General features: G+C 44.2%; 1 protein-coding gene across 3 annotated transcripts in view; it reads left to right on the top strand.

The window, feature by feature from the left end:
* ndst3 (N-deacetylase/N-sulfotransferase (heparan glucosaminyl) 3) overlaps positions 1-26,477 on the top strand; it is a 108,462-nt gene that overhangs the window by 63,816 nt on the left and 18,169 nt on the right. For all 3 annotated transcript variants that reach the window (XM_061246289.1, XM_061246288.1, XM_061246290.1), the window contains 3 exons: positions 22,689-22,871; positions 23,382-23,478; positions 25,638-25,761. In XM_061246289.1, the coding sequence (XP_061102273.1) occupies positions 22,689-22,871; positions 23,382-23,478; positions 25,638-25,761 (404 nt within the window). The remainder of the gene's footprint in view (positions 1-22,688; positions 22,872-23,381; positions 23,479-25,637; positions 25,762-26,477) is intronic.

Raw genomic sequence — 26,477 nt, 5'->3', positions numbered from 1 at the left:
AGGCCAGGATTTCACAAGCTTGGTCAGTAGAGCACTGCGGTGTCTGTAAGACTTGGTGTGAGAGCTTGGCCTTTATCCCCTAGATCATGACCACCTTTTGGCCGGATATAATCGACATTTGTCTTTAACTTTTACTTGCAGTTAAAGTGGGCAAGCCTTACACTTCGCCTTCACAAGCTCAAGTTTGTCCAGTTAGCAATTTCTGAACGTGACAATTTATGACAGCTGACACCAAGTAGAACAGACATTTATGCGGTTATGTATGTTTATGTTGGGCGTCATGTACTGTTTATGTAGGTGTCATGTAAGCGTTATGCATGCAGGCTTCAAATAAAGTGTTAAAGTGTTGATATCTTTTTGCAGTAGCTGTGGCAACTGTGACAGTACAGAAAAACTCACCTACAGTCTTGTGCAAATCCTAAAATATCCTACCAGCAAATGCATGTTATGCTACAGCTTTCCCATTTCTTTACTTTATTTACATTTCTTTATTTTCTAAGACTCAATAAGCCATGTTGACAAAATGGAAGTGTATATATATGTAATGTGTAAAATAGGGTTGTTGGCATTCATGAAGGGGTCTGGAAAATAATGTTCTTTATCATTTATTGTAATTCTTGTTCAATACCTGAAATGACAGTGTCACTACATTTTGAACCCCCTGCTGTTACCTTAATGGGAGCACGACAGTATTTTGTTGGCATTTTATCAGCTTTGTCCAGACTTTCCAGTAGTTCAGCATTTCCATGGAGATTATTAAAGGAAAACACCAACATTTTGAAAAATATACCTTCTTTCCGACTTACCCAGACTTAGACGAGAAGTTCAATTTCATTTTTGTTCATTCACTGGCACAATTTCCATGTTAGCATAATGTGTTAGCTTAGCATAAAGAGTTGAAGCCTATAGGAGTCAGTAGCCTACCTCTTTCAAAGCTAATAAATATTTTCACTTTATTTATGCAAGGTATCATGTGTAGTTGAAATGCACGTGCGGGAAAAAACATTTTAAAACAAGAGAAGTTCTACCTTTTAAAACTACCTTCTGAAGGTACGCTGATCACTGTGCTCAACCAGTTGAAAACGGAATAGTGTGTTGAGCTGTTATAATCGCAGCCATCTAACTTACATTTTCCCGCACGTGCATTTCAAAAACACATGATACCTCCTCTAACGAGACCCAAAAGTGGCATGGTTCAACAACTAATGCTAGATGTGTGACAATGAACAAAACATTTATTGTACCAAATAAATTGTACATGTGCCATTGATATCAAGCATTTCAAACTAATCAAGTAACATTTGAAGCTTTAGACAAGATAATACGTAATAGTATTCACTATACTGGTGAATTATACAGTACAATCTTAAATATGGAACATGCAATCAGATAGAAGGTCATTTACACAATGTATAATAGATAACAAGTTTCAAGTTTGAAAAAAATCCTGAATAAATGAACATTTTAAAGTTCCGCCAGTATATTTTCCTATAGGTTACAATTATAAATCAGTGGTCAGCCATTTTATGCATGGAATCCTTTCTCTGGCAAAATGGCGTCGTATAAATCGTGTGGCAATGGTCAATGGCAGGGAGTTTATTAAACCTGTCCAAGATGGTATTCTGCCTGTAAAAGATGCATAACTCTGGCTCTGATGGATTTATTTTATTTCTACATTAGAGATGAACTGCTGTGCTTTTGTGCTGAATATATAATGCGTATTGCTTGGAGAATATATCTGTGCTTCCTCTGAGCTCATTTGAATAACTTGGCCTTGGGCTCTGCTGCTTTCAATTTTGCATTAAATACATAACGCTTACAAAATATGGACATCTTTACAGATTTGAGTGAATAATTTATTTTGTGAGCTTTTTATATGTTTTTCATCATTGTTAAAGGACTTCTTTTAAGTAAAAAATGTATGCAATCTTGATGTTGAGGGTCTATATATGTAGTAGAACTGGCATTGAGTTACTGAAGCCTTGCAGTGACAGAGCTTCTCACCCCAATGTGCCAACAAAGAGTTCCCCCATCTTCCCCCGCCTCTCATACAAACCTCATTCAAGAGCTTCAGAGAAAACTAAGCTAACCCATTCATTTTGCAGGGAACCTTGGCTCTTTGCTATATTCATGTTAAACTGGCTGTTTCACTTCAGAATTGAAATTCACAGTCGAATAAACAAGATGTACCACTCCACATTTTCCTGAGTAAAGGGAATAAACTGCATTTTGAATAAAAGGGGACAGTTATTGGAAATATCTCTTCTCGTCTGTTTGGAATAAACCAGTGGTTCTCAACCCTGACACTGATTCAGCTCAGAATCAGAAATCCAAGAAGCAGGTGAAGTGAGGTAATTGTGTAATAAGCTGCATTATTTGATCAAATGCGTGCTGAGAGTCAATGAAAGCAGCCTCTACTGCAGTCATCCACCCCTCCCTCAATGACACCTGCTGTGCCCTGTTTACATTCTCAACAACAAACTTTCAGTCATTTTTATGATTCACTTTGAATTTTAATCTGCCAGACCATATGTCTGCGTTTGGTGTGTGTGCCAGAGAGGATTGACTGTTTGATGGAGGTTTATGTAAGGTCGTAGGCTGTCAGGGTAGTCAGGGTAGAAGTGATGAGGTATGTGCGTGTGTGTTTGTGTCTGGGTGTGTGTGTGTGTGTGTGTATGTACGTGTTTGAGTGCGTGTTTGCATGTGTGCGTGTGTGTGTGCGTATGTATGTGTCTGTGCGCATGTGGGTGTGTGTCTGTGCGCATGCGTGTGTGTGTGTATTCATGAGTGTGTGTGCATGTGTGAGCGTGTGTGTGTGTATGTGTGTGTGTGTGTGTGTGCGTGTCTGTGTGTGTGTACGCATGTGCATGTGTGTGTATGCATACATGTGTGTGTATGCGTGTGTATGCATGTGTGTATGCGTTTGTGTGAGTGTGTGGGTGTGCATGTGCCTGTGTGTATGCGTGTGTGTGTGCGTGTGCGTTTGTGTGTGTCTATGCATGTGTGTGTGTGTGTCTATGCATGTGTGTGTGTGTGTCTATGCGTGTGTGTGTGTGTGTGTGTCTATGCGTGTGTGTGTGTGTCTATATGTGTGTGTGTGTGTCTATGCGTGTGTGTGTGTGTCTATGCGTGTGTGTGTGTGTCTATGTGTGTGTGTGTGTGCGTGTGTGTGCGTGTGTGTGTGTGTGTATGCGTGTGTATGCATGTGTGTATGCGTTTGTGTGAGTGTGTGGGTGTGCATGTGCCTGTGTGTATGCGTGTGTGTGTGCGTGTGCGTTTGTGTGTGTCTATGTGTGTGTGTGTGTGTGTCTATGTGTGTGTCTATGTGTGTGTGTGTGTGTGTGTCTATGTGTGTGTGTGTGTGTGTGTGTGTTTGCATAGCCATGCATATCAGCCTGGCCCTCTGCTACCTAACATAAGCGGATGCTGTATGCTCCTCTCTCTAAGCTGTGGAACAGCATGGCACTTGTTAGCTGAATATTGAAATGAAGCATTCCCCATTCGCTACCTAAACTCTTTCAATATGCAATGAACACAAGTGAATCAAACCAGCTCTCTCTGCTACCACGATCTTATGTGCGAAATATCAAGCTCAGCTGGCTGTCTGGTACTTAATTTTTTTCAGTTCTGAAGACTTCTTTCACAAATTAATCATGTCATGTATTTATGTTTAATGTTCAGTATTTAGTAAAAATGACTATTCAGATGAGACCTATTTTAAATAGCTTAATAAACTTTTAATTAACAATCAAATTATACTGGATTTCAAATGAAAATTCCAGTGTTTCATCCTGACTGAGTAGGTGGCTTTGCAGGCTTAAAAACAACGAGTATGCATATTTTCAAATATTAATCTGAATGGCGAGTAATTGGACTTAAATAGCAATAAATGGAAATATGTCTTATCACCTCAGTCAACCACATTCACCTCTCCACTCCATCACAACGTCTTGTGGCAATGATAGAATCCTGTGTGCTGTTATCACTATGTTATCTCCGTGACCTGTTATGTGTGTGTCTTGTTATCTCTTGGATATGTCCATGCTTTCACCCATGTGACCTCCTGATTAGAGAAAAATCACTTCGGTCTTCTCGTTTCCACCGACTTGTTGCATGGGGGGAGCCCCCATTTCTCAATATTTTGTGTTTCATTGGTGCTATATTCTTTGACTATGTTCATATATGCATCTGACTATACCCCCCCCCATCCTATTTGTTCTGGTACAGGTTAAGGTTTTGAAAAGGGCACCGAGCAATATTTTTCTTTAAGGCTGAAAGATCAATGTCATGCATATTCCAATATAAGGTGAAAAACACTGTGTAAATATCTCTAGAAATGTCAAGAACAACTTACAAACACAGCTTATGCGCTTCTTACATGCAATCCATCCATGCCAAGTACCTTGCACAAGGCTACAACGAACAAAACAACTGTCCAATTCTCTGACCTTCATGCTACACTGCTGCCTGAAACAACACGGTCTATAGCCCTTTGTAGACTTCAGAGCCAAAAAAATCATTCCTGTTCCATCAAAACCTCTACGCACACCTTTTGAAAGACTTTCATTTTCTGAAAGAGAGAGAGGGGGAGTGAAGGATACTGTGATTGAGTTTGTCAAAACTATAACAGCGCTGTCTGCTGCAGTTATGTTCAGAGCGGAAGGAGGAATGCGAGAGAGATCATTTTGGTGAAAAAAGAATGGCAAACGCCCCAGTCGGAGAAGCTGTGAGATATAGCAGGGGCTCGCGCTCCCTTCTCTGCCAGGACGAGGGTTATTTCAGGGTGTAAACGGAACGCAAGGCTACCGCTGTAAATGTTTTATGTGGAGCCAAAGAGACATGCAACTGGAGGCACCACAAACATCTCCACGAACATCTCCACTGAGCGGCACACACTGGAGCAGCGGGCTGTGCTAGGGCCGGCTCTAACAGGGTTATGGGTGCGGCACACAGGCACACACACACAGGCATGCACACACACACACACACACACACACACACAGGCATGCACACAGGCACACACACAGGCATGCACACACACACACGCACAGGCACACACACAGGCATGCACACAGGCATGCACACACACGCACAGACACACACACAGGCATGCACACACGCACACACACATACAGACACACATACAGGCATGCACACACACACACACACACAGGCATGCAGACACACACAAACACACACACAGGCACACACACAGGCATGCACACACACACACACAGGCGCACACACACAGGCATGCACACACACACACGCACACACACAGACACACACTCACACATACACATACACAAAGACACACATTCAATCACAAAAACGCAAACGCTTGCACACACATGCCAACCCCTGAGTACCTTAAATACTCCAGTCTCAGTGAGAGTCAGCCATGTTGTGTTTGGTGTGTACTTAGTGTCAGAGACGTCAGAGACTCTGTGAGACTGGTCTCCCTCCCTCTCCCTCTCCCTCTCCCTTATACCTGTCTTCATTCAGCCGCCGATGTTTACCGCGCTTTCACTTTTACTCTCATCTCTTCAGTCCCCCGACTTTGCGTCTCTCCTCGATGATATTTCAAAATCAATTAAGCTTCTCATAACTGTAGTGCTTTAATTACTAACGCGAGCAGGCACCAAAGTGCCAGCCAGACTGAGCAGAAAGGCCTGTCTCCACACACCCTCCACCAGCTGAAGTGTACTGTTACTCACTGTTGCAGATGTTAATGGGTTTTTAGCTTTTTCCCATTCAGACTGCTTTACGGTGTCACTGCTGCATTAGCGTTGGTTGCTGATAAAAACCATTAAACGGACATCCGGTTTAATCACTTGAACGGTATCATCTAAAATTTACATTTGAGTAAAACAACTGCGCATTAATGACGAGAGGAGATGTCTGTGGTTCTATTATCAACACAAATGTTTGCGTTTTCAGTCGTCAGTACAATACTGTGATTTAACAGTGCGGTGTGCACGTATTGTGTTAAGTATCCAGTTTATTCAGTGTCAGAGTGTTAGAATTTTCCTGAAATCTTTCCTTTCCTTTCCTTTAGAAGTCATACCTAACACAAGCAGATGTTGTTTCTGTAAATATGTGGAAAGTGAAAGACACAGGTCCCTTGTCATCTTATCTAGAGGTTGGGGAAGTAAAACGGGGTAATGAGGTAGTAAAGAATTTGTGTGGAAATAACTCCCAAGTATTAACAATCGATTTATTGGCACTGACACTGACTCAGAAAAGGTACGAGAAGTGCTTAAAAAGGTACAAATGCTTCTCCCTTTGGTGGTACCCTATACGTCTTTTGCTTGGAAAATTGACTCATTTGTGCCCAAAGAGGACATTACAGTAGTTCCAGAGTACATTTGGGAAATTTCATCCTTGAAGAGCAAAAATGCTGCTGTAAGATAGCTCTCTCAGGTCCCTGGAGGGGAGGGGGGCAGAGCGCCCCCTACAGAGACCAGGCCCAGTGCTGCGGGGCATTCAGGGCTGAGATGGGCCCCTGGGGTACGGGGTCCAAAAGGCCACCCAGGGGCCCGCGCAGTATTGACGGCCCCCAAACAATGCGCTCCTACGCCAGAGAGCCGGGGGTCGATGCTGGTATCCGCGCTGCCGCAGAAATCCCCTCGGCCCTGCCGTTATTCCGCCCAGCAGAGAGGGAGAATAGCACTGAGGGGGAGCCAGGGGACTGTGTTTGAGTGAGGAGGATTAAATGGCAGGGGGTCCCACTCCAGACAGATCTTTACGGCGCTAAAGTGAATGTTCGCGGGCCAAGGCACCGACAGACCGGAGCTGGCTGGATGGTCAGATTTTTCCGGAACGCTGTAGGGTGAGGGCGTCCAAACTTATCCAGGTGGGTGCTGCACATTGGTGGTGGTTGAGGTGAGATTTCTCCTCATTACTGTGAAGAACTTTGAGTGTGAGAACAACGATAAGTTGAATCCGGTGTCTTAGCGTTGGGCTGAAACAAAAACGTGCACCCACACCGGATAAGATTGGACGCCCTCACCCTGCAAGGTTCCGGAACAATCCGACCCTTCTGGCCCCGCTGCGGGACGACGGCCTGAGAGCTCGTGTCCTTAGCCTGCGCTCCCCAGTGTCGCTCCAGCCGGGCCGAACCACGCGCATAGGTCAGAGGTCGTAGGTCAGAGGTGCTGGGGTGGAGCAGTCGCCCTGTTTAACCACAGCAGACTTCACCTCGGCTGCCCCCGACGCCACGCTAGCGGCCTTCGGCGCGCGGCGGGCCGGGCGCGGTAAATAAAGCAGTGGTCCGAGAGCGCTAAAGAAATGAGCCTGCGCTGCCCTGACAGCCCCTCAAACTCCGGCGCGCTCCGCGGGCTGTGATTTATCACGGCTACTGCCCGCCTTTATTTGTTTGTTTAGTTTCGGCGAAACAGAGAGAGAGAGGGGAACGGACAGAATAATACTGCCGTGATTAAAAAGCGCACAGAGGGGTAGAGTGAAGGGGGAAAGGGCCTGTGCTCTAATTTGTTTCGAGAGAATGGGTGGGGGTGTGTGAGTCATCGTCTACTACAGATACTTTGTTAACTTCAGAGGGTGGCAGGAATGACATACCCCCATACACACACAGACACACACTCACACACTCACAGGCCTCCTCCAGTCAGCCCTATTACTGTATATGAAAGCGAGTGTTTTCTGGAGCTCAGAGCCCAGTGAAATAAGCCTCTCTAACAGCTCTGCTCCGAGCAGGGGAGGGGGTGCTCGTCTGGCTGTCAGGAACCAGCTGATATAAATGAATCAGGGACAACATTTAATGGTTAGCATCGCTCCCTTGCTTATTAGGGGGGAAAAAAATCCTGAATATCAGCAGAAATTTCTCTCTGCATTAGCGGAGAGTGTTTGGTTCTGCACGAAGGGGGAGGGGGAGCTATCAAAGGAGGCAGCGGTGGCTCGACGCTCGATCGGCTCCCTCCGATGCAAGGTGGAAAAACAAAAACAAACGCGAATATACACGGCGAGCCGCCACCTTGCATCTGGGCCCAGATTACAGAGCAGGGGCACAGTCTTCTACACGGTCATCCATTATTTAAAGCGCATCAGAAAACGGAGTTTCGGGCTGACGGCGTCTCTGGGCAGAAACAGGGGAAGGCGTTAAGCAAACAGAGCAGAAGTGATATTAAAGAGGCTGGATATTGCGCGAGTTCAATATCTCTCCGGCGAGCGGGAGTCGCGGGTAAACGCGGGGCCCTTATTGCGTTTTCCCCGCAGGCGGGGGAGAGGGGCCGGTGCGGGACGAGACCGCTCCCGCCGTGACACGCGACGTTAGCCGTGACGCGGCGTCACTCTGGCTAACACACCGCGCTCCCGGCTGTCGCGTCTGGCCGGCGGTCGCCGTGGGCGACGGCAGGGACCGGGCACGTCTTCCGCGTGGCGTTCGGTAAATCCCCCACGACTTCATTCCGTCTGTTATTTTCTCCCCGATCTGCGCCGGGGAGGTTTGACGTTCGGCGAACAGCGTCGTAAAAACTGTGGACGTCGGAAGGAAGTGGTAATTTCCTCCGACAGGGACACGGGCCGACTGTCTGCGAGGAAGCGCCGGGCTCGACACGGGGGCCCGGGAGAGGGGCTCGTCGGCGGGGCGGACGCCGCACAGGAGACGACGATTACGGAAGGAGCCGGAACAAATTTAACTGGCATCGTTCACTCTATTGATGTTCAGATTTCAATTATCCCAGGGAAACGGAACAAAGAGGCCGTTTCAGGTGCGTCGAGATACTGCAGGGGAGCTTGCGTTCAGAAGCAATGACATTTTCAATCAAAGAGAAATATATCCGGAGCTAAGGAGGCTACTTTGTAATGGAAACGTTCTGTCCTCTCGTCACCCCTTTTGTATCAAACTTCAGGCTCCTGCATAGATCTGCCAGGAAATGAGAGAGAGAGAGAGAAAGAGAGAATTTTCATCTCAAACAGTTTTTGAAAAGCCCCGAAATTGTAGGCCTAAGGATAGACCTTTCTTTTCAAATTACACAGTAAATGATGTGATCATCTGGGCCCTATTAAACAAACTTTGCTGCGAGGAAGAGGCAAATGCTGCCACTTGAATACGTGTCTGCAGTGCTGTATGCTGTAAATGCTAACTCACCATGCTGTATGATTTCAGCATAGAAATATAATGCTGTCATTATGGCTATACGGCAAGTTTATTTGTGCTTTTAAGAGATAGCCGTTCAGGACCCTGACTTTGTTTACACTCAGTGAGCATCTTATTAGGTATTTATTCGACTTATTTTTTTGACTTATTGCTTCTTCTGCTGCTGTAGCCTATGCACTTAGAGGTTAGACGCATTGTGTGTTCAGAGATGCTCTTCTGCATACCACTGTTGTAATGTGTTGTTATTTGCGTTACTGACACCTTCTTGTTGGGCTTCTGTTACCACCTTTCTCATTAACAAGGTTTTTGCCCGCTGAAGTGCTAGTCACTGGTTGTTTTTCGCACCATTCTCTGCAAACTCTAGAGATATTCAAACCACCCTGTCTGGCACCAACAATCATCGCACAGTCAAACTCACTTAGATCACATTTCTTCCCCATTCTGACATAAGGTCTGAGAAACAGCTGAACCTCTTGACCATGTCTGCATTTAGTTGCTGCCACAAGATTGGCTGACTAAATATTTGCATAACAAGCTGGTGTACAGGTCCACAGAATAAAGTGATCGCTGAGCGTACATGTACGAGTGGAACCTTGTTTTTTTTCTAAATAGGATTTCACGAGCGAACCAATCCTGTAAAAAACACCGTCACCAATCTGCAAAGCACATCTTGCAGAACTGACTCAAGCTACCGCCAACACCGCCATCCAAAAAAAAAAGCGCCTGACGATGAAGAAGGCCCCGGCGCAGAGCCGCGGAGCTGCAGAACCGCGGAGCTGCAGAGGTGGTGCTGAAACGGCTCTGCCTGTTTAAGGCTCTGCTGTTTGTGAGAAACGGGTCAAGGTGAGACGGAAGCCTGGCGGAAATGGGATTTGAAAGCCGGAGGATTTTGTGTCAGGAGAGCTTGAGTCAGGGGTGAAGTACAGTGTGCTGAAATGAGTCTGGGATGGGGGGGGGGGATTCCCTTTCCCTGTCAGCAGTTTCAGCTGTGAAAACTCCCACTGTGGATCAGAGTTTCTGCTGATGCTTGGAATTTGATGGCGATAATCATAAAAGGAATAGCACTTACTGCGTACCTGCTAATTGGTGCTAGTGTCGCATGAGGCAGGGTGATAGGGCCCGGCGGAAAAACTCCCTGAAGGGAGTATTTTGGTTCGGTGGGATTCCTCCGCCTCGTGTCTGTGTGAGCCTGACTGTGCTTTGCCTCTCTGCCGTTCCACTCTTTGCTCGACTCTGCCTCTTCGTTCAAGCAAAGTGTGAAAATCTACAGCGGAGATGAGGTGTGCTTCGACGTGCACATGACCACGTTGGATTGGTTTATTACATTTAGCGTGTTTTAATGACCCTCATTTTTAACGGAATAGAACAATAGATAGTTGTAGTTAATAACTACGGAGAATTACCAATAGTTGGTTATTCAGTTGTAATTCTCAATAATCTACCGTATGCGAGTCAAAGTTTATATACCGGTCAGCCAATGGTTTCATACAAAAATAATCATGTGGTGAACCTAGAAAGCTTCCATGATCCACTTTCCTCATCGTGGTGTAGAGATAAAATATTTAATGGATGGATATTCATCTGTTGTCAGTCCTGCTGGCGTTTCGGGAGGAAGGCTCCGGAACATTATTTATAATTCTGGCAGGTCCTGAACTGGCTCCAGGAAGGAACATCTGGTCTGGAAGCACGGAATACCATCTGGAGACCCATCAGATAGAATAGGTAGACAAGGACCAAATTGTACTCGCTCTGTTCGCGGTGCCAAAATTAATCGGGCAGAAAAAACTGCGCGTCACGTGACCCGGGCTCGGCTGGCAGACGCGCGACGGCGTAAAACGGGCGCGTTCGGGGCCTCTAGATCCTTCTGGCTCTCCGGGATCTGTGAAAATGAGTCGGCCCACATGGCTTGGGCAGAGACTGGGCTGGAGTGCGCACGAGGGGAGGGGAAATCGCTACGTCTGCAGCGGGGCGCGTGCGGAGATTAGCGGGGTGCCTTACTTTGTCTTCATCGGAGGTAGTGCCTGGCTTTTAATTAACCCCACAGCAGAATGCGTGCGGTGGGTGTTTTGACATGAAGCCAGTGAAAACTTTTCATCGCCGTTCTTTTACGCGTTCTTTTATTGCATCAGCAATTAATGCGACAGGGAATAATTCTCAACAGAACTTCTTTGTTAGGAGTAATGTGGTTTGGAAGTACAGTGTTTGTGAAAACGGTTTTTATTTCTTATTTTATGGAAGTACCCTTGGTCCTTTAAAACTGTGCTGGGAAATCCTTGGCCACTATAAATGGACGGACATATAATATGTGTGTGTGTTTGTGCTTTTGTGTGTGTATGTGTGTGTGCACATGTGTGCTTGTAAAAAAAAGCTTGTGGGCATGTGTTTGCACATTTGTGTGTGTGTGCTTGTAGACACATTAATGGACCAAATTGAAAACAGCCTTTATTTTGTTATCTGAATACACGTAGCATTGGATTAATAATTCTTCCAATTGGCGCTGCCTGCATAAATAGCCTCAATGTATCTACTTCAGCCAATAACAAAATCTGTTTATAGTAGCCAATAGCAGGACAGACAGGCAGAATTATTTCCAGAGAGGAAGACCTTGTGCTGGGACTGCCAGCTCGGTGGATTCTCCATTATCAGGAACTGCAGAATTATGCAGGAAACGGTATTCTCCCGTGAATGTGAATCGATTGGATGTTTTACAAACGTGTCACAAGTGAGCTGTTTTAATCACAGCCTAATCTCTCCACTAATCTTTTTTTTTGTAACTGATTAGCAATGCGTTGGTGGTCAAGAATATTTGGCCTGAAATGCTAACCTGTAAATAATTACGTTTTAGAATTTTTTGTGACAGGCTCCATTTGCATATTTCTTAAGAAGGTTTGAGTAACATACTTAAATGACTTACGCTGTCACACATTCTTAGCTTCTTGGCTTAGCTATCTAGCTTTTCAGCTAGGTCTTAGGGTCATTGTTTTGTTTAGCGCTTGTTTAATATTTCAAGCGCATGATCATACTGTAAGATTTGTCATTCCCAGTGCATGGCCAGTAATTATTACTTTTTAATGTAAGAAGGAAATGCTGATGTTTATTTGTGACTGTAGCATGGGAATATTTGGGCAGTTCTCTTCACTGCAAGGGGTTCTGGGATTGACTGTGACTGCTGGTGGGAAGTTGAATGACATCAGCAGGGGTGAACTGCTATAATTACATAACCACATGACGTATGCCTCAACACAATCAGTTTCATTCAGAGAGCATTATTTGAACTGAATTTAATTGAATTAATTGAACTCAATACAATTCAAAGATAATCACTGCTCTGCCAGGTGTATTGACATAAATTATATTTATGTTGCTGTAAACTTCTATGCAATGGCTGATTAATTAAGAATGAAGAGGAAAGCATGGAGTTGAGGTCAGCTTAATAAGGGGCATCAGTGAGCCACACAGAACCTTCTAGAAAGCTGGAAGATACCCCAAACAGGACTGTGGCCATGTACTAAATTGCACTACAGTAATGCCTGAGCCATTTTGGAGCAGACTTTGGCAAGGTGTTCCTAAACATCCATTCAATTTGGCAAGATAATGCACGAGTGCACCAAGCTAAGCGCCGTTTCAGGCCATCCTTTATATGCTTACCGAAATCAGCACAACATTGTGCGCTGGCACCCAACAGGACGGAGGTGTTTGCAGCCAGGGATGTTTCTCCCGTTAACATTACACTTGTTTGGACCAGGTGCTGCCGGGACGCGCTAATGTTTACATTGTACGGGTGCGTTAAACTAACGGCCCGGGGCGACTGATGGGCCCGTGCAGATGGTGTAAATATCTGCACAGTGCCCGCTCTCCACTGATCCTGGAACAAACAGACTGTTTCCACACGCCAGTGCGTCCTGGCAGAGCTTCCCCGCAGGACCGCTGAGTCTCCACGCTGGAGGAGAGGAGAGGTCCAGGCCGTTAGACCTGAACAAGACTCGGCACAAGGCGGAGCAGCGGAGTGGAGCGGCTCAAAGCGTACGCTGTTCAACGCGTCTATAACGGCACAGTCAGCATGCTTCTCATTATCATACCATCACATTTTAAAGGTTCATTGGAGTTTGTATAGTTCATGCGAGGTACACAATGGGACACGGCAACAAACTTGAACTGTACCGGTATATTTGAACATTTAATACATTCCATTTAATTTCCAAAAACTGCTGAATCACTTCACTATCAGGGAACAGTATTCCTCCTTTTATAATATGACAATAGACATAGGCACTATTATTTTTCATTAAAATGTGAATATAGTAGGATGGGTAGTTGCCCGATTGACTTTAAACATATTCAGCCCAGTCTGAATTAATAGCGTAGTAAATATTGTGTTATCAGGTTGCTCTCAGTGTAGAGGTGTTCTGGGACATTAGAAAGTTCCGGTGAACTTAGATGTGTCTCACAGGGAAATACATGTACACAGTGTTGATTTGAACATTTCCCAGGCTAATACCCCATGCTGAATAAAATTGGGCTTTAAGGAAAAGAAAAAAATACTTTAACACCTTCATTCCATTGGTGTGAGTACATATGTATTCATTATGTACACATATGTACACATTTTTGAATTCTCAGTGATAATACTGGGAAGGACAAACAAGGAAAAAGGTGTAGCTCTCTTGTTTGTAGTTGTGATGAAAGAGGTTACTATAAAGAGATGGTTTCAATTAGAAATAAGCCAAAAATGGGAAGGTCCAAGAATGCCTTAAGAAATGAAAATGCTATTTGGAGAGATGCACTGTAGATGCGATTTAATTTTGGCCTATTCATAACTGAATCCATTCTCTTAATAAATCCAGTATCATTTTAGCAGACACTAAAAGCCTTTATATTACACCATTATTGATTTTGTTTTATTGTTATTATTCTTGAAAAAATGTAATCTCTGGTTTTAATTACACGGCAGTTAATAAACCTGGCTGTGGGTCTCTGGTCTCTGCATGGGAAGGGTTCCGTCTTTACCAAGGTGGATAATGTCAACGCCCCACGCTGAGAGCAGAATTAATTTCTTTATTCTTATTTTCATATATTCCGTGGGCACCAAATAAATCACACAGTAAATGGGTAAATAAATATGTGCATATGTAGCAGGAGGGGCTTCTGATGCTGCGGACCTCTCTGGGGAAAGAAAATGAGGTTTTATCTGAAAGGGGAGGTGTAGTGTAGAGACCACACAATTGAGAGGCAGATAAACCCGATTGTCCTTCTCACTCGACGGAGGTGGTTTTCCCGTCATCCTGCATGTTAGCAGCTCACTGGGGTTTTTTTTCTTTTCTTTTTTCTTTTTGCTGGCACAAAGTTATGAATATCGTCAGGGTCAACGACAGGAAATCAATTATTGAAACGGTCTTTTTCATTATTGTCTGTCAGCCTGGAGGGAAGGGTGCTGTCTCTTCATCTCTAGACTTTTTCAGATTTTTTCTTTTTTCATTTCAGTCCTGTGTTGCTTTTGTCTTGTTTCATAGCTAGCTGTGTGTCTCTGGATCTTGACTTTGAAGTGAAAGCTGTTGGCTTCCCAAACTCGCTGAGAACGTAGCTCTTGCAGCGACCGGGAAAGCGCGTCTGTGACAGGAGCGTGCTCGATCCTGCCACACCTTGCTGGTGTCTTTCAGCTCTGCCTCTGATGTGTCTTTCTGTGTCTCAGTTCAGCGGTAATGCAGCGCATCTGGCAGGTGACTTTCGGGTCGCGGGGGGAGGGGGGGGGGGGGGGTTTTCCAGCGAATGAAAGGAGCTCAACATGAAAGCGCAGAGACCGATCAGGCCTCTGAGAGGCTTTTCCGCTCAACGCGTGGCCCAGCTGTGTCATATCTCACGCGTCCTTTTACAGCACATTCCCACAATGCCTTGCAGTAAGAGTCTTCCTAAACACAACACACCAGCATCTCTCTTTTCATATTCTCAATGGCCAGGCTTGGGATGTAGCGCTTGAGTGCTATCTGAAGTGAACCACTAACCACACTCTGAGAAAGGCTATAAAGCAAAATACATCTCTGAGTTTTATATATGTTAAAATATATACTCCGTGATCACTTTACTAGGTAGACCATTACAGCAGCTTGTTAATGCAAATGTTTAATCAGCCAATCATGTGGCAGCAAGAAAATGCGTTAAAGCATGCAGACATGTGACCATGTTGCAAAGTGGTTCAGTTTTTCAGACCAATCCCCTGCCCTGGGTGAGTTGAAGTGTCCCTGAGCAGGACACTTAACCCTCAATTGCTTGTGACGAGCTGGTTGGGGCCTTGTATGGCAGCCAATCGCTATTGGTGTGTGAATGGGTGAATGAGAAGCAACAATTGTACAGCTCTTTGGATCCATTTACCATTGGGGGCTGCTGGGTGGCTCCTCCTGATCCCATTAAGGTGCTATTCCAGTCCAGACTGTGGCAGGCAGCTCCATAGGGTGATGCACAGTTGGCTCTTGCACTTTGTCTGTTACATCACCCACTCACTACCCATGGGCTTGTTAAAAGCATTTTCAAACCACAGAAATCGAGTTTACCGGCACCGCCATTTTGTACATTTTGGAGACTGCACAGTAGGCAAGCCGATGCTAAGCACGTGAGACGCAACGCAAACTATCCCTGATTGACCTATACTGGAACCAACGAAAGTGGTGCTAGTGGGCACCATCTCGCAGCATGACCAGAAAAAAAAAGGCTGGTTTTGGCCGCATCGCCCGAGGATGGGTTGGCAGGGATGTGTCGACGCACACTACCGACCCCTGCTGGTGGAGCGGGGGCTTGCGGTTTACCTGTAGAGCAGCAGGTACTGCCTTCCTCCGACGTGTCGTGTCTGCGTGAGCCTGGCCAGTGTGGCGTCTCGTGCTCCGGTGGAGAGTGTGTCTTTGACCCTCCCAGATTGACACCAGGCTAGTGAGTGTCACAGGGTAGTGAGTGCGATCAGAGTGAAAAAGGGGGAAGCACGTTGAAAAGCGATATGAAAACGAGGTCCCCTGCTTTCTGCCCCGCTGTTTTTTGGGACTCGCTGGGTGTTGTTTGGTTGAATAATTTAACCGAAAAAGGGCTCAGTCATAGGAAACATCTGAGAACAGACTGCTCCTGCCCCAGTGAGCAAAGTCATAAATCAGAAATGAGTTTTTAAAGATCTGTTTCAGACTGCCATGAAGTGCTTGTCGGTCCGTTCTGAACACCACTAGTCACGCAATTTTTGGTGTTTTGGCTCAGTGCTCCAACACGTTAGATCTGAAATTGAGGCATGAATGTGAGGTTAAAGTACAGACTGTCAACTCTAATTTGAGTGGATGCTTTTGTATTTACATCCATATTAGATGATGGAACTGCACCAATTTCTACATAGTTTTAGGGGAGAAAAAGTAATGGACAAATTAACCTAATCTGAACTGCAGTTTCCATATTTAGTGCTTGGTTGCAACTTGCAAATCCTTTGCATTTGAGGGCTGCCTGAAGTCTGCGGCCCATAGACATCACCAGACGCTGGATATCTTCTTTGCTGATGCTCTGCCTGGTCTGCACTGCAGCCATCTTGTTTCTGGGGTGTTTTGTCTTCAACAAATGTTCAGCTGGATTCAGGTCAGCTGATTGACTTGGTCAATCTGTCATTTCACTTTTTGGCCCAGAAAAACTTTTGGGTTTCTCCACACTTTCCTCTTCTTGTCATGCAGGTGACTAATCTAACCTGTCCATAAGGCTTTTGTTCCAGAACTAAAAAAAAAACAACTACAATTTTTTATGTATTTTACAACAAACTCTAATCTGGCCATTCTGATCTTGAGAATTACCTGTGGTTTGTCTCAGGGAGTGAACCTACTGGTGTAACCTGGTGTAGTCTGCTCTATATGATAGTCTTTGACACATCTTTTCTTCACAGCTGAAAGTATTCTTCGCTCATCCACTACAGTGATCTTCTATGCTCTACCAGGTTGTTGCTACGATCACCAGTGTGTTCTTGTTTCCTAACAATATATCAAACGATTGATTTTGACACACCTAAGGTTGGGTTATTATGATTTTTCAGCTTCATGGTGGCCTGCTTTACTGGCATTGGTACATATGTTGTCCTCATGTTGAGAAACAAAAGTAACATGCTCCAAGTCCACAACTAGAATCAACTTTAGACTGTTGACAGCTTTCTTGTCCATGAATACTGATGCACGGACATACGGCTGGCCAAGAAACAACCGAGCAGCCAACTGTCCAATTACTTCTGCTCCCCTAAAATTTGGGTGAAATTTGGGTAAAATGTGTGAAAAGGGCTGATCACCGATTGTACATGTCACTACCCTTAAATTAATGCTGACAGTCTTATACTCATTATTTTATTTCAAATCCAATGTGCTGGAGTACAGAGCTAAAACAATAACAAAAATTGCATCGATGCCCAAATACTTGCACACTGCTTTTGTTTATCAGTCTGAAGTTTAGTGTATGATTTATTGACGCATTGATTGATCTCCGCTATCAAAAGCACTAAACAACAAACGGTGTAATTTGTCACTTTGGTTCTGAGGTGCTGTGAGAACATCGAGCCTCTCTCTAATAAATATTCAGTCTGGGCTGCTCCTGGGGCGTGCGCAGGGATAAATCAAAGCGCCGTTGTCAAACGCCAGCCCGGCCATAGCCTTCACATCCGCCTGGGCGTGATTGGGGCTTTCATCGCCCATGACTGGAGTCTCCGTAGCTGCCAGTCATTATCTCCAGGAAAACGCACCGATATTTCCAGTTACATCTGCCTCGGATGAGGTAAATGTAATTTCAGCTCCGCTCCTCGTAAACACTGACAAATTACATCAAAATATATATTTCCTCTGAACCGGGGGGGGAATGGAGCGCAATTTGTTGAAGGGCTTTAATCGTAATGGAGAAGGAGGCTTGCGAGAAACCAGCGGGCCTTTGAAATCGAGATCAGCGCTTTTGTTTTTGTTGTTGTTGTTGGGTACGTGCCGGCTCAAAGATAATAATTGGTACTGTCACCTGAAAAACTGGCTAATGAGCAGCTGGCAGCTGGGCCATAATCCTTGACAAATAAAATTTATCTCAAACACCAACTGAGGCATTCGCTTGCAAAAAAAAATAAAACATAATGGACTGCACGGACTGAATAATTCAGGCTAAATTTTCAGACATTGTTCATACCCCACGGTCTTGCATCTGTTAAGGCTTTGTTCCAGTGTGTGACACTGGGTGGATGGGCCCTATGGTCTGGTATCTGCTAAGGCACTGTTCCAATGTGTGGATTGGTTCACATTGTGATCTATAATTTTGTTCAAGGAGAATTTAACCGGGTTAACCGGGGTGTAATTATAAGTTCACACGTGACCCAGACGTTCTTTCACAATCAGGAGGGTTTTTGGGCCTAGCCTTGCTTCTGGAGGTTCTTGCAGTGTCTTCAGCTCTCTGTAATTAACTGCCCCCCAGGGGCAGAAACAGCACTACTTTATTTAAATAACAGAGTGTTTGGGAGGGCAATAAATCTCCAGGACCTGAATTGAGCACCCCCCTGTTCTAGATTGTTCTAAAGACTAACTGCTCTGCACCCAGTCTCCCTCTGCATTGCCAAGGAGTCGAGGCAGTTCTACTAATTATTCACCATTTCCATTTTACACATTAACATCCGCCCATTCTGCCCCATAGGCCTGTCTTTTGGCTTTATTAAAGTGTGAAATCGGCTTTTAGATGTGGTACTTTACTGTAGATCCCAGGGTGTCTGACTGCCGAGTATTAATGTGAAGATGGAAGGGAGTTTTGGAGGAGAAAACGGTACAACACTTCTTTATTCAGCCCCCTCCAGCTGATGTGAAAAATGTCTTTACAGTTGACAGCTGTCACATTGACACATCTCGCTATTTTAAACCCAGTGTAATCTTCACAAAGAGAGATCTCTTTGTGACTCACCCTGTCCTTTATTTAAATCTAGAGCCGCTGTTTGATACTTTCTTCCCTGAACAACCCGCAAAATTACTGATGTGTGGAAGGCCGTCTAAAACAAAGACGTATTTTCATGAGGGCTCAAAGGCGGTCCTCTTTTTTCCCCTCATTCTTCTTCTTCCAATGCAAAGTGAATTGCCACTCAAATACAAAAAAAGGTCTGCTCACCTTTCTAACGCTGCGTCTAATCTGGAGCTAGGCGGTTGTCATGGAAAGCCTGTTCCTTTGATGTCGGTTGGTAGGGGCCCGGGTGAATAATATTGGATCAGAACTGTGGATTTTGAAAGAAGTGGGGAGGCGGGGACAAACAAAGGAACAACACTGTTTAGTAACCTGGATCTCCAGATACTATTGAAATTATGTTTAATAAATGTGCTGAAAATTACAGGCGATGTTGGGAGCAGGGGAAGCCAGCTACTTACTCCTGAGCTGTCTGCCACATTGCAAACTCAACTGAACGAGGGTTTCAAACAGCCCCGGTCATTTAAAGCTGATTAGTTTTAACACAGAGCGCGATAACGTTACAACATCTCATAATTGAAGTCTGATGCTCTCCTTTGATAGAAATACAAAGCAATTTACAGGCTGTTTCAAATGTATTTTGACAGTGTCATATGGTATTGTGTCACTCATAACTGCCTTGTGTAGTTAATAGAGGGAAATTACATCAATAATGGCAAAGCCATTGTAATGATGTAGACTAGAGTTAATTCAGTACCTTTTAGATTGATATGTTGACATATTGAAACGTTATGCTATAGGACTACCTCGATAAATGCCGTATAAATCCACATGATAAGAATAGTTTTCGAAGTATTTCTGATTCTGACTGCCTTATGCCAGGCTTGGAGCCGACACAATCTTTGCATTTTTCTAAGAAGTAAAAGATAATTCTCTGCCTGCCTTCAAAATAAAATAGTTTTTTGAGATTGATTTGTAATCTCACACGCATGTTTGAATCCGATAATATTGCCGGCTGTTTCGAAACAGCGATGGTTTAAGATGGGGATTATATACTCTGAAAACACAGCGATTGTGATCAAAACTTTCTTTGCCGGGGCTTCACTAACTACAATCCAGCAAGATCCTTAAATTCCCTGAAAGATGAATGTTGGAATAGCCTGTGCCATACCAAATATTGTCCCTGAGTGGCCATTTTGAAAAAGTTTGTGAAAATCATATTTGTGTATTAGAATGTTTTATTAAATGACACATATTGAAAACATATTTATTTTAACATGACTGTCCCCTGTGCAGAATTAGTAAAAGGAAAAATGCATACATATTCATATGTATATAAAAAATATAAAATACATATGTGTTATAAAAGTGGCACATATAATACATTAATTCACTAGTTTTTTTTATATACATGGTATGATTGAATTTTGTATTTAGATCATACAAATTGCATATGTCATACAGATATAATATGATATTCCCCTTTCTACAGTATACTGTATGTCTCTAAGGGGGCCATTATCATGTAAAAGGTTTGTTCCATTTAGTAATGGTCAAGATATATGATTTTTACACACCATTTGGATATGGGCGCTGGCTGAAATATTTGAAACTAGCGGCAGGTCTGTGAGTGAGATTATAGCAGTGACAGGGTTAAGATTGGTGTTGGGTTGAGCGTTATGGCGACAGGCCTATTAGCGACAGTGTGGGCCACATCTCTGCTTCTGATTGGCTCATGCTCAGACCTCTGGCCACACCTCCCTGTCGACTCCTGTTTTTCACACCTGCAGAAAGCTTAGCTACAGTACATCCGTCCTGCGCTCCTCCCACTGTATCTCTTCCTCTCCTCCCACTCTATCTCCTCCATCCTCCTCTCCTCTTACCTCTTCTCACCTCTTCTCCTCTCAGTGCAATTGTCTTTCCTTCCTCTACTTGCCCTTTCTCTTCTGTGCGAGACTCTTCTTCCCTTCTTTCTCTCCTCTGACTCTATCTCCTCCATCCTCCTCTCCACTCGTCTACTCACCTCTCTAGTCTTCTCCTCTGAATATTTCTCCTGTCTTCCCCTCCTTCTCTAGTTGTCTTCTATCCAATGACATATTTCCCTCCTCCTCTCCTCTGAGTGAATCTATTCTCTCTTCTCCCTCCTCTCCTCCGGCGTGTTCCATCCCTATTTCTGCCCATTCTGTCACTCCTCCACACCTCCTCCAGATCTCCCTCTCTAAATCAGCTCTCGCCTTGTATCAAACTACACACCTCACACGCGTGTGAAACTACACACCCCACACACGTAAAACTACACACCTCGCACACGTAAACCTGTAAACCTTAACTGTTGTATTTACTTGTGTAATTTACTTGTGTCATTAGGATGATACCTTTGCTAGTTTTGTTTGGCTGCGTAAGCTGTTTATTCATACATTTGCGTGTTGCGGTATTATTATTAAAAAAAATAATAATAATTATCCGATGATCAAATAGGCCCTGGTCCTTATCTTTGTTGTACAGGTAGCGGTTGAAATTGTACTTCCTTCTAGGGTCATTCAGCGTGCTTATCCCTGGTTATGGGTATGCACTTTGCACTTTGTTGTACGTCGCTCTGGATAAGAGCGTCTGCCAAATGGCATTAATGTAATATGAAAAACAAATAGTAAAAGTGTGCATTTTGTCAAGGCCGAAGAAAGCAAAGAAATAAACAAGGGCATTGTGTGCCAGAGAGAAGGCCTTTCAAACACACCTCCCGCTGAGTGGCCTGAGACGGCCCTACAGGGGCACGTGACTTTATCGCTTCAAAACATCTGAAGGTCAGTCTGCTTTTAGATGTAAGTCATTCATCATCTGCACTAAATAGTGATCAGGCTAATTGTGTACATGAGTAGCCACTTCTCCCACCGTGTCTGAATCAGCCTATTGAGTGTATCCTGAACGCATATCTCTATCTCTGAAAGCCATTATTGTCTGCTGTTTCATTTCGCTGCAACATCCATCATCTCCTCCTGGTCTAGCCAAACGCTGCTGCGATATTTATGAATGCGTATTTCATATCACTCCACAATAAAAGCTTATGAAAACATGAAAACAGCATGTGCAGTGCAATCCTTCAGAAAGAGGCGCGTTCGGGAGGAAATAATTCTGCAGCTGGATGTGTTAACCGTGACCTTTGTTTTACAACAATTTCCTTCTCACGCACACATGCACACACACGCATACATACACTCACACTCACACACACATACACACACACAGACACACACACACACACTCACACACACACATACTCACACACACACACACACACACTCACACACACACACTCACACACCCACATTAGAATGGTTATACAGTTATTTTAGTAGCATGTTGTCCTCTTATGAAAATGACAGCCCCATGTTGATAGAATTGTGTTTTAACAGTATGATACCCAAAGAACATGTAATTACAGCTTTCAGATTATTCTATTTTAGCAGAAAAAAAAATTAAAAATATGTTTGTTTATAATTGTTTACAATTTTGCAATTTGTCCAAAGGAATAGTAATTGTAATGTCCAGGAACTCTACTGCCATCTAATGGGGGCATGTTTAATGTTATTTTGTTAATGTTATTTATCTCTCTCTCTCTCTCTCTCTCTCTCTCTCTCCCTCCATTATACTTTATGTGCAGATAAGCATCTTTATGACCCATTTGTCTAACTACGGGAATGACCGGCTGGGCCTCTACACATTTGTGAACCTGGCCAACTTCGTCCAGTGCTGGACCAACCTGAGGCTGCACACCCTGCCTCCTCCACGCCTGGCCCACAAGTACTTCCAGCTGTTCCCCGAGCAGAGGAACCCACTGTGGCAGGTGTGTGTGTGTGTGTGTGTGTGTGTGTGTGTGTGTGTGTGTGTGTGTGAGTGTGAGTGTGAATGTGTGTGTATGTATGTGTGTGTATGTGTGTGAGTGTGTGTGTCTGTAAGAGTGTGAATGTGTGTGTATGTGTGTGAGTGTGTGTGCTTGGGTGAGTGTGTGTGTGTGAGTGTGAATGTGTGTGTATGTGTGTGAGTGTGTGTGCTTGTGTGCCTCTGCACACATGTGTTATATCTTTGCATTCACATGTTCTAACTGATCATGAGATGGCTGTGTATTTACATTACATAATTGTCAGTTAATGATGGACTATATCTTATAGGCTACTTTTCTTGAACATTTGGTGTCTTTATCTGAATGTGTGCATGCATGAATGTGTACATGCTTGTGTGCTTATGCATGTGTGTGTGTGCAGGACTGTGAATGTGTATCTGTACGTGTGTGTGTGTGTGTATGTCATCTGTCTTTTTGTCAGTTTTTTTCATAATTAATCTCTGATGCCTTCAGAACCCTTGCGATGACAAGAGACACAAGGACATATGGTCAAAGGAGAAGACATGTGACCGCCTCCCCAAGTTCATGGTGATTGGTCCTCAGAAGACTGGTAAGTAAGAAATCATCTTACAGGGCCATCGTGTTATCTGAAATGTCAGCCATCAACCCTTGTTCACAGTAGCAATCTGTTTGAGATAAATATTTTACCCTAAATTCTGCCCACCAGCAAGTTAGTGAATATCTAACATGGGTTCTTCTGGATTAAAGTGTTTGTGCACTGAGGTTTTGGGATTTGAGTGCGTAAAGACGAGAGCTTACTAAAATAGGCCTTAGTCAGTAGCTACATACCACATTCTCATCTGGTTTCATCTCTCTCCTCTGTTTATGAGACAGCTCTTCACCGTGCTTTTCAAAGAGGGAGCACAGGGATAGAAGTGATATCTGCAATCTTACACTTGCCTGAAGGTGTCGACAGTCAGGTGTGATCTCCCACATGTGGAGAACTGTGGCACTTTGACATCCAGGGCAGTGGTCCTGCTACACGTACCCATAAGCACAGGTTTTGTTTATGAAAATCTGGTGCGGAATATTATTGATCTCACCACAGCTGTTAGACTTTTTTTCGTCAGCCGGTATGACATTTTGTTAAAAGGGGTAAACCAAAGCCATTGATTTGGCGGGGGTTGCGTTGAGGTGTTTGGCAGAACAGAAAGCGGGGAGATCGGTAGGGGTTCGGCGAGACGGGATGGAGGCGGTGGAGATGGAGACGTCTCTGAACGTCACCTTTCTCTCGGACGCTGCTGTTGCTGTCATTGTGAAGCGCTTACGCAACCGTGTTTGTCTCCAACGCAAATTTCTGACATGCGATCCTGATTCTGAGCGTTCGACTTCGACATCAAAACATTAGTCTCCCCCGTTCATTAAAGCGTGTCTTTTACTCTGAGCTCTGTGTGCTTCAGCGTTCCTTATTTAGGGCTTGTCACTGTGACGGTGTCCAGATAAGGAGTCCTTTATCCATAGTTTGATTGTCCTAGCTGTTGAGCACCTATTTATTTCTCTTTTATTTAGCCTGCTAGAATCATCGTTTTCTTTTACACAACCCTGAATCGGCATCATTCGGCACACATCTCTCCCGCTGCGTGCTGCCAGACCACGTTGCTGTCGATTGTTTGTCGAAAACCCAGCGCATTGCACATACAAAAGAAATAGAAAAAATGCGTAAAAACTAGCCCTGTGTTTACTCCTGTTTCACGGTCTTCATTGTCAGAAAAAAAAAATCTGTACACTATTCAGCGGGAGGGGAGAGGGGGGAGATCTTCTTGCTGTTTCCACTAAAAATAGTTCATCTGTGTCAGAGATATCTGCCTTGTTAGGGAGCGGATCTTACAGCTGCAACCGTGAATGTGACAGTGAGCAACAAGACAAAAAACACCTTAATGTATGTGCTGTGAGTCTTACACTGGGAAAGGAAGTACAGTAACCAGGTCGACATGTACGTGTGTAACGTCAGGGGACAGCATGTATTGTTTTATTGTTCACTTTTCTGTTAACTCTATACTACAGACTCTTACTGTACTGCCATTACCACCGAGTAAAAATTGTGTAAAATGTTGCCGAATCCGATGGTACTGAGAATGTGAGCAGCATGTTCTGTTTCTTACTTTAACTTAGGTACAAATTTAATTGAGTCGAGTGTATCAAAATCACTGCCCTTAAAAGTCTACCACAAGTTTCCACAAGTTGCAAATCAACACTTAAAAGGTTCTAACTGACATTTTAGACAAAAAATAGTTGGGTGTCATAAATACTGAATAGGGAACTAAATATATGTGTGAAGTTTTACACAAAAAAAAACTGTTTGAAAGTATGAAAAGGTTTTTTTAAAAGGTTGTTTCCGCTTGGATACCCTTCACTTTGGTATGTTTGAAGCTGAATATCTCAAAAGCTCTCCGAATTCAGATAGAACATTCTAATTCCAAGGGCACGAAATGAAAAAATAAAAGGGAATGCCTGTTTGGACTGTAAGTGGCAGCTCTCAATTATTCTGCCTTCCTGTCAGTGCAAAGTATTTGTCAGGAAAGGGAGTTCTGATTGGCAAGGGCACGGTGCCCTAACCTAGAAGGATTTCTATTTCAGCCTTTACCGTAATATCAGGGCTACCTGGGTACATGAGTGCAAGGACTGCCATTATAATTACTCTCATTGACAGGAATCAATTTCTCTCTGTCTCTCTGTCCCTCCCTCCCTCCATCTTTCTCTCTCCATCAGGAACCACAGCGCTCTATCTCTTCCTGATAATGCACCCCTCCATATCAAGCAACTTCCCCAGCCCGAAGACATTTGAGGAAGTGCAGTTCTTCAACAGTAACAACTACCACAAAGGCATTGACTGGTAATGTGTGTTGTTCTCCAACAGTAAAGGCCAGTTTATAGTTAAGTGACAGAAGGTTTCTGTGATGGCCGATGTGCAATGGATGCGTTTGGTTGCAGTGACATTGGGTTGATACTTTTTGCTAAGGACAGCGACAGTTGAATGTTCTTCAATATACTGCGATTTCTGTTCAGCAACATTCTGTCACCGGACTATAAGCTGGCATTTCCAAGTACCACACAGGCATTGATTGGTAATGGTGATGCTGGTATTTGTAGCTTTTCAACAGTAACAGCTAGCACACAGGCATTGAGTGGTAATGGTACTGCTCGTATTTGTAGTTCTTCAACACTAACAGCTAGCACACAGGCATTGAGTGGTAATAGTACTGCTCGTATTTGTAGTTCTTCAACACTAACAGCTAGCACACAGGCATTGAGTGGTAATAGTGATGCTCGCATTTGTAGTTCTTCAACAGTGACAACTAGCACACAGGCATTGAGTGTTAATGGTGCTGCTTGTGTCCTCTGGCTGGCCCACGTGGATCTGTGTGTGATAAGACTCAGTGAGAATCTGTCCTTGCACACCAAACTCTGGCTTTCCCTTGGAAATGCCGCTGTGCAATTAGAATGCCTCTCTGACCGGTGGCCGTATACATATTTGAGATAAAGAGAGTGAGGACGCGGAGATATGGTCTTATCTTTCCCCTGCATATGTGCTTCATGTAGAAAAAGAGC

Source organism: Conger conger, chromosome 6, assembly GCF_963514075.1.
Source record: "Conger conger chromosome 6, fConCon1.1, whole genome shotgun sequence".
Taxonomy (NCBI): Eukaryota; Metazoa; Chordata; class Actinopteri; order Anguilliformes; family Congridae; genus Conger; species Conger conger.
This window is presented reverse-complemented; position numbering and strand designations above follow the sequence as displayed.